The following is a 9311-nucleotide window of genomic DNA, read 5'->3' on the forward strand; positions in this document are numbered from 1 at the left end:
TCCCCTCATAAACTGTGAATAGTCTATCTGCATTAGGGATTGTTAACCGGCTTTACCGTTTACCTGTTTCACCGGTAATACCGGGTCATTTTTCATTACCGAATTACCGGTAATTTTACAATCAATATGCGTAGGTAATTTCGGTAATTTTCATTTTCACACCATACATAATATGCCGCTTTGAAATATTACTCGAGAACCTGAATAAGATTAAAAAAATCGAGGGGTTGTATCCGAGACACGACCGCTTAGGACGTAAGACTATGCAATCTTTTTTTTTTTAATTTCTTTGTTTATCATTTCGGATATTATTTGCGAATACGTCAAAATTTCATAAAAAACTCTTTAGTAAAAAGTTCCGGGCACCCTGAAAAGGTTGATTGGCTTGCGTGGTTTTATGTAGAATCATTTCGAGAAGCAACGATTCTTTCTTGCCTTTGCGAGAACAATACACTAATTGGTCGTATGTCGCAATTTGTTACTTTATATCAATGCACGCATTGCACTGAGTATTTAATCAAGGCGCCTAGAAGTATATCCTAAGGTGAAGCCGTTTCGTCACTAAGTTGGTTAGGAGAGCGGTATATGAAAATAGTACAGAAGAAAGCAGAAGGGGAATTATGTGCCTGTAGCGTGAAAGAGACAGACTGATCACGAGCGAGCTTCGGCACTAGCGTATTGTGTTTTGTTTACAAACAAAACACAGTAGACTTCCAAGATGGCTGAAGGGTGGTTTTAGCAAGTTGTCCCACCTTAGGATATACTTCTAGGCGCCTTGTATTTAATGAGAGGCATATTCAGTGCATCGTCATTCAACAAGCATCAAACACGCGTCTAACAGATGCACACAATTGCAGCGATAAAAATGAAACATCGCGAAAATGACCGTTTATGAAAAATCTTTTCTCGACTCTCGATCAAAACCCTCAACAAAGCTAGGAGCTTGTTGAATCAAAACAGAGCCGATGCGCACTAGAGCAAATACCAATGGTGAAATATTCGCTAGCGTTCACAGCTCGAGGGGAAACATAAATAAGCAGAATAAGCGACATTTGTTGTTTCGGTCACAGAAAGGTTCTAAGAATTTTCCTCAGAGGAGATGCAATACTTATATGCTAGCCTTCGTTGTTTCTATTCTAGCGGCTGCATAAGTTGCCCGTTATTAACAGCTCTGTTCGGGAAAGCACACAAATGGACAGAACAAATGTATCGGGAAATGAGAGTGCTTCAAATTTTCATCAATTTAAACCATATACAGACTATGGGATTGTAATGTATAGCATATCAAACAAATCTTAGAAAATTTCCGATTCGATTGGTATGTAAATCGTTAAAATCAGTTCGCAGTCAAAATAGTTATTAACGTTAACTTTATTTCATAAAAACGTGACCTGTTTTCTGATTTGGCACCCTTGATGTAAGACGTAGTCCTACGTCAAAACACAACTTGCAGTGTTGCGCCGATTCTACTTCCTCCGAACATCAGTTTAAAAATCATTGCTCGATCTGAAAACGAAACACAGGATGAGCTTCAACGATGAGGAAATGACAGCGATAAAGGAATAGGTTGACGCCCTCGAATCAGTTCTGGTCGCTGTTGAACTGCTGTACCGGAAGAACGATTCCCTTTATGAAGCTGACGTCGAATTGCAATTTATGTTAGCACAGCTATCGGAGGAACCATCAGATATTTCGAAGCAGCTGCTTGAAGCCCTGGTTGAAAGGATTACAGAAAAACGTTTCAAATATGCAGATTTGTTCGCGTATATAAATAAACATTCTGCTCGTGGCAGTGAAGCGCTTCCACTGGACGATGCAGAACCTGCAGAACAGTTGAGCATCTAGGAAAAACTTGAACGATGATTGCAGCAATCAAAGATATCAACGTCTAAACCAAGCTCTACGTCTATAAACAGATTGATGAAAACCCCCAGACAAAAGTTTTCGTACAGAGGGCATCAGAGGCAAATATTTACATGACAAATAACATTCGATGCTCTTCGCGCGTTTTCCACTTCTTGAAATTTTGTTGATGGGATCCGATCTAGTTTAGAAGACGACAAAATTAACATTATTTGTGTCCTTAAGTACTACTTTAACCAACAAACTAAGTAGCAAAAACTTGCAAAATGTTTTCTTGTGAACTAATCATTATCAATAAAAGCCGTTACATCGAGGAAATGGTTTATTTTAAAGTATTTTTTTACCGATAATTTGCCGGTTTTATCGGTAATGAAATTTTAATTACCGATTAACCGGTTATTGGAATTTTGGCACGGTAATGCAATCCATAATCTGCATACAAATTATGTAGAGTTCTACAATCCTTCAATTTTATGAGTAAATATTTACGTGCTTACGCGAAAAAAACGCAATTGGTGTTGACATATTTGCGCTAATCTACTTTTTGATTAATTCAAGGTAATTAAGTTCTTTTCTAACCACCAGTTTTCTCGGGCTGAAAGGAGTTTTCTGTATTTGGGCTGGCGGAAAAATATACCTCGCAAGACCACGTGCTCGATGTCGTCATAGCCTTGGCCAATAACGCGTTCACATGAACTCATAAAGTTAGTGATTTGAGGGGGATTATTGTTTGTAGTATAAAAACAATCACCAAAGATTCTCTTGTAGATGAATTTAAACACCATATGAGAAATCCTCTGTGGAAAATTAAACATTGAAGTCGTCCTATCTGCTGTATCGCATTTTTTATTACTTCAGTTTCAACGAAGTAAACGCGCTCGGAGAGGAAAGTTGAACGTCCAGACGAGAGAGCGAGAATCGTAAATCGTACGCTATAGAGATATTCATTTCCATGGAGCAAATTCTTGTTACGAGTTGTAAACGAAACGAGGGAGGAGGGTAGCTCAATTATTCGCACTAGATCCAGTCTAGCAATGCTTTGGTCAACTCAGAGTGACCAAGAGAAAATCGTTTTGTTATGATGAGAGAGGATTTATCGTAAGTCGCAGTTTGTACAGATTGCGATCTGTGCAGTTTGCGATTAATCGTAAATCGCATCATGCTCCCTTGTTTTCCATCCTTGTTTACGACGTTATGTTCATTTGAGGTGAGAAATTAAATTGATCTCAGCTATCTAATTTCGAGCTCGAAAGTACATAAATTTACTGGAGGAATTGTGATGGTTATCGCTCCCTTGATTATACATTCCGCAGAACATGTTATCAGTCAAATAAAACCGATACGACAATACTAGCAAATTGTGCATAACAGGCCAAAACTATATCGGAAAAAACGAGGTTATAGGCGTTTTGGAATCTCCATAGATTCAGCCGTTGAGAGATGACGGATTCAGGAGAAATAGTCGATTGTTATTGGTATCCAAATCATTTGTGTATAACGTAAAGAGATAGATGAAGCCCAATATCTTTTTTTATTTATTTACAATGATGCCACAACCCTTGTAGAGATTGGATCTGATTCACAACCTTGTTCCAATGCACTCGGTTCATAGCTGCAGTTCTCCAACTCCCGGCTAAACCGATTCTTGCCAAGTCCTGCCCCACTTTGTCCAACCAACTCGCTTCTCCTTCTTGTTCCTACTGGATTCGATGCGAACACCATCTCCGCAGGGCTGCTTTCCGGCAATCTTGCAACACGCCCTGCCCATCGCACTCGTCCAGCCTTGGCGATTTTCTGGATGCTGGGTTTGCCGTAGAGTAGCACCAGTTCGTGGTTCATTCTCCTTCTCCATACCCCGTTTTCTTGTGCACCATCGTATATTGTTCTATTTAGTACTCGGCGATCGAAAACACCAGGTGCTTGTGAGTCCTTTTCGAACATCGTCCATACTTCATACCCATATAGAACAACCGGGTGAATTAGGGATTTGTACATGGTACACTTCGTACGGAGTCGGAGTTTGTTAGAGCTTAGGGATTTGCGAAGCCTATAGAAGACGCGACTTCAATTGACTACGGGTCTTCGAATTTCACGGCTGTTGTTGTTGTCAATTGTCATCAACAAGCCAAGATAGATGAATTCCTCTACCGCCTCGAGCTCGTCGATCACAACAATACTACCAAAATGAGTTCTGTTTTGATCAGTCCCTCCTGCTAGCATGTATTTAGTCTTAGACGCATTGATCCCAAGCCCAATCAACCCTGCTTCGTGTTTCAGTCGGGTATACAAGTCGGCTACCGTCGCATGCGTTCTTCCGGTTATGTCCACGTCGTCGGCGAAGCAAATAATCTGACTAAACTTGCTGAAAATCATGCCCGCATGTTGAAGCCCGCTCTCCGCATAACACCTTTGTTCAACACGTCACCACACGCCCCGGATACAGCAAGTGCATGGTGCTGAAAAAATACAACAATAAAGGTGGCCGTACACTGTTTGCCCGGAGGTCAAATATTTGATATTTTTTGACAGATAAGGTTTGATTTGATATTTGTAGAAACACTATTTTGTTTGCCACTCTTTAATTTTCAACAGTAGTAAACAATATCAAACATCAAACATGGAAAAAAATCTACTGAAACATTCAAGGTAACCAAATTTTATCTGTCAAAAAGAGTCAAATATTTGGCTTCGGTCAAACAGTGTATGAGCACCCTAAGTAGAATAACAAATCGTAGAATTAAAAAAAAAAGGTGGATTCCGTTCGTTAAGTCTCTTCTCCAATTCGAAACATATCCAAATTCTCTTCTATTTTCTTGTAAGTAAAAAATTGTTTTAACCTCATAAATGAAATTTGTGTGTATTCATGTGACATTTGCCGAATGAGATGTTTGTAAACACCATGAATAATTTTTGAAACAGACTATCTACAAATGTAACAATTCACAGATAATCCAAAATTATTAGTTGCGAAAATAGTTTTTGTATTCAATTTTGCAACATAACTGTTTAAATTCAAATAACTGTTATACCACTTCGTATGATTGATATATAGACGAAAATCGTGATATCCCGAAGATGATAACAAATAGTTTGGGTCATTTCCCTGACGTCTGCTGCTTATGCCTTCGAATTCGACCTGCCCCAGAAATGATTCCTATTGATGGTACACAGCCCGAGTTTGACCTGCAATTAAGTGATATGTTGGAAGAATTTAGTTTTGCAATTCCAACGGTGCGTATCACATTATTCATGATTCAGAATTTGCTTCTAAATATTCTTTGTATAAATAGGAATTGAGCACAGCATTACCTGCGGCTGTGTGTGAACAGTGTGAAAAGGATTTCTTATTGGCATACAAACTGAAACGAAGAGTGAAATTCCTCCGGAGTTTTCAAATAGCTTATCTTCAAATGAAACTAGGGAACATCGATCCGTTAAGGACACTATTCAATGATCATCATGTATACATGGGAACACTTTTTAGAGAACTAAACCTAATAAGCAACGACCAGCTTTGTTGGAAGGATTTAGAAGAAAGTTGTACGAAGAATCACATAAAGCAAGAATTGCTAGACAACGAAGAAACTGACTTCAATAGCGAAGACAATAATCAAATATTGGAAGTTGAGATATTACAATCGAATGCCGAACTGTCTCCTGATCATCCATATGATATCGAAATCGAATATTTGGAGTTTGATAATGATAAATCATCGGATAAGAATTCCAAGTCTGAAGAGTCAATAAGTTGTGACCTAAACCACACTGAACAAAAAACACAAAATGAGTGGCTCTGTAAGATTGGTGATTGCCAATATACTATTGAGTCGAGAGATCTGCTGGTGCGACACAAAAACGAAGTGCATCACTGTTGCGTATGTGATATTTGCGGAATTGTTCTGAAAAATAAATACTCATTGGATGTTCACGTTAGACGCCATCGGGGAGAGACTAGATTTGATTGTGAATACTGTCCTTCCAGTTTTCATACCTCCCAGGAACACAAACTTCACCTTGGCTTAGTTCATGTCGCTGGCGAATATGTGAAGTGTGATATTTGTGGTTTGGGATTTAGAAAGTATGTAGCAATATTTTTCTGTTGGAATGAGGCTGACTTTTTCTCTATTTTAGTTCTGTTTGTTTGAAACGACACCTCAAATCTCATTCAAACGTTCGAAACTATAAATGTCCACACTGCGATATGGCTTTCAAAACAACGATGCACCTTCACCGGCATAAAGAAACTGTTCATATGAAAGTACGCTACAATTGTGATCATTGTGATATGTCTTACGGCAGGAAAGACAAACTTCGAATGCATGTAGAGCGTGTTCATAATGTAGGCTTCATTTCTAATGGATAAATTAGGATATACAATACATGTTATTTTTTTATAGATCCAAACATATTTTCTATGCAGTATATGCCTCAAATCGTTCCCTTCCAACGATAATCTAGAGGAGCACATGAATTATCATGCGAATCCGAAGGAGTTGGAATGTGCAGTATGTCTGGTGGCCTACCTGAGTCAGGACGATTTTGACACGCATTTATGTATTTCATATCGAGAAGATTATGTTTGCTGTGGCCGTGATTTCAAGTTCCATACTTTCTACAATAAGCATATGTTTTTGGTACATGGTGAAAAAACAAACGTTCGCGTTAGACCAGCAGAAAATAAGCTTCTTGCTAAAATTCGTGCCGAACGTGTAAGTAATTTGATAGTCAAAATCCCATACATGTATTACAATATATGCAACCATTTTGTTTTTTTTTCAGAAACAAGAAGAACGGTGTTCCAACTGTGAAAAAGTATTCATTTCTAGAAAACTTAAAAATATTCATAGGAAGACATGTTGTGGGGTTTCACCCTTGCATTTCAAACTGAAAGATGAGGTTACTCATGCATATATTTAACAAAACCAAATATTTAATACTACCGTAGATTTTTTTATTAATCCGTTTATTTTTACAGGCTTACAGGTTTAAAGGAGCCAAACTCTTAACTATATTTCTACTAGAATATATTAACATGTTTCCTTAATTTACTACCATAGATGACATCCATATATTGTTTTAATTAAAAAAGGGTAAAAGTACCTATCATCGCAATAGTACCTGTTATGGTAATATGAGTTAGTTTTTCATTAGTTTAGAAAACATATCTGGCCCTAATATGATTTTCAATATCAGAAATCTCTTCTTGGTCGATTTTGGTACTTGATGCCATGCGAAACATTTTTCTTTTGTTGAAAAATATAATTTGAAAATAGTGTATCCCATTGATGCTTGCTTCTGAGCATTTTGCTAATGATTATGAAATCAAAATATTGTGGTTTACTTACTGTAAAGCGGCTGTTTTGGTGCAAAGAAATTGTAGACGCATGCATTACAACCTTCTTGATGTTGTGATTTGACAAATTTACGTGATTTTATCGAAATAAACTTGTATTTTTATATTACCACTAGCTGATCCGGCAAACTTCGTTTCGCCCAAAATTTGTTTTTTGGGCGTTTTTTTATCAATACCTTCACGTTTCTTACTAAGCACAAAATCATGAGTCCAATCGCAGAACTGTTCATTGATTGGTCTTCTAATCGACCCCTTTAATTTACCTTTTACTATAAAATTCCTAGTACTTCTACCAAAACTCATCATTATAATATCAGATTATTTTCAGACACAATTCTCATTCAAGATTATTCAACCAGTTGCAAATAACATGTTTCTGCGTTACATGGAATAAATCCCCTCTTCTCCCCTTAGGGTGGGTTTAGACTAGTGATATATTCGTGTGAAGAAATATGATGAGATTTACAGAAATCGCATCAACTGTTTACACTAGCGCGAACTTATATAATGAATACATTCATATTTTTGGTGAATTTATTCACCTGAAGTAGAACTGCATCCAACTTCAGTGATTTCTCACCAGTAAGAAATTCACCAGCGTTTACGTATGCATGAATTTATTCTATTCATCCTATACATTTATACCTCGGAGAAATGTATCGTATATATTCTCACCCGTTTACATCTATTTTCGGGTGAATAAATCCATCTATAGCTATAGATCTCCCTAATGTAAACCCGCCATTAGAAGGAGTGTCTATTCACCATAGAAACGTTCCGTGCCTCCTAAAATCTTCACATGCCAAATTTGGCTCCATTTGCTTGATAGTTTTCGAGTTATGCAGAAATTTGTGTTTCATTTGTATGGGAGCCTACCCTTAGGCAAGGCGCAAATTGAGACGCATATAGCGCGAGTAACTTGGCGCGATATAGCGCCTGTTTTTGTGGCTAATGAAAACAGATAGAAGGGCGCAAATTGGCCAGATGACGCGAGATGGTGGAGCGCTCGTGAGACACGACTCGCGCGACGCTGTGGCTGAACCACAGTTTCTCGTGCTGGTCATGCCGGTTGTGGTAGTTGTGTTGGTGAACAATCATATAGCGCCGTGGGTTTGACACTGTATGGCTGTACTGGTCGGGTGATTGTGTTAGTAAATAAATATATCGCGCAACTCTGTGTTAATCAGTCATTGTATGCGAGTGGCATGTTATTTACACCAAACTGCGACTCAATATGCGCTCCACCACGCTACGTTTGTGGCACGTTTGAGTCGTGTTGGTAGTCTCGCGTTCGCTTACGAGCGCTATACGCTTCTCAATTTGCGCCTAGCCTTAGAGAGAGACGAGGAGTGTCGGACCACCTTAGGAATGTTTCTTTCCCATAAAACCTCCACATGCCAAATTTGGTTTCGTTTGCTTGATTAATTCTCGAGTAATGCAGAAATTTGTGTTTCATTGTATGGCAGCCCCCCTAAGAGGGGGGAAGAGTATCTAATCACCATAGAATCATTTATTGCACCCTAAAACCTCCACATGCCAAATTTCGTTTCATTTGTTTGATTAATTCTCGAGTAATGTAGAAATTTGTGTTTCATTTGTATGGCAGAATTTTTTTTTCTTTTCTTCTCTTTGGCACAGACCTACTGATCCATAATTGCCAGGTGTTGTCAATGAAATGTCAAGCTATTCGACGCGAACAGGTATAGCAACTCGGCCGCAAGACGGGTCTAAGGTACTAGGTGAGGCCGTTTCGTCACTAAGTCTATTAGGGGAGCGGTATATGAAAACAGTACGGAAGAAAGCAGAAGGGGAATTATTTGCTTGTAGCGTGAAAGAGACAGACTGATCACGAGCGAGCTACGGCACTAGCGTATTGTGTTTTGTTTACAAACAAAACACAGTAGACTTCCAAGATGGCTGAAGAGTGGTTTTAGCAAGTTGGCCCACCTTAGGATATACTTCTAGGCGCCTTGGTTTCGTGAAAGCACCCCAAATTGGACAAACTACGATCATTTACCCTAATTTCCTTATCTCACCCGTGAATGTATGTCCCCTCGAAAACGAATTTATCTATCGAAAATCTGACATCACTGCT

At 38.5% G+C, this 9311-nt stretch overlaps 1 protein-coding gene across 1 annotated transcript; it reads left to right on the plus strand.

Annotated features, from left to right (window-relative positions):
* The first annotated feature begins 4766 nt into the window (after nt 1-4766).
* LOC129768642 (fez family zinc finger protein 2-like) lies at nt 4767-6890 on the plus strand. The gene is made up of 5 exons (XM_055770411.1): nt 4767-5094; nt 5154-5941; nt 5995-6202; nt 6261-6572; nt 6643-6890. Exons 1-5 carry the CDS (start codon nt 4939-4941, stop codon nt 6778-6780), a joined length of 1602 nt encoding a protein of 533 aa, XP_055626386.1. The 5' UTR covers nt 4767-4938; the 3' UTR covers nt 6781-6890.
* The last annotated feature ends 2421 nt before the right edge of the window (nt 6891-9311 follow it).

The sequence above is a fragment of the Toxorhynchites rutilus genome, chromosome 2, assembly GCF_029784135.1.
Source record: "Toxorhynchites rutilus septentrionalis strain SRP chromosome 2, ASM2978413v1, whole genome shotgun sequence".
Lineage (NCBI taxonomy): Eukaryota > Metazoa > Arthropoda > Insecta > Diptera > Culicidae > Toxorhynchites > Toxorhynchites rutilus.

Bases quoted from the DNA above. Each gene is read 5' to 3' on its own strand.
- LOC129768642 (XM_055770411.1), top strand. From the start codon at position 4,939: ATGATAACAAATAGTTTGGGTCATTTCCCTGACGTCTGCTGCTTATGC. The intron at 5,095-5,153 runs GTGCGTATCACA...TTGTATAAATAG, and splicing joins TTAGTTTTGCAATTCCAACG to GAATTGAGCACAGCATTACC. The intron at 6,573-6,642 runs GTAAGTAATTTG...TTTTTTTTTCAG, and splicing joins CTAAAATTCGTGCCGAACGT to AAACAAGAAGAACGGTGTTC.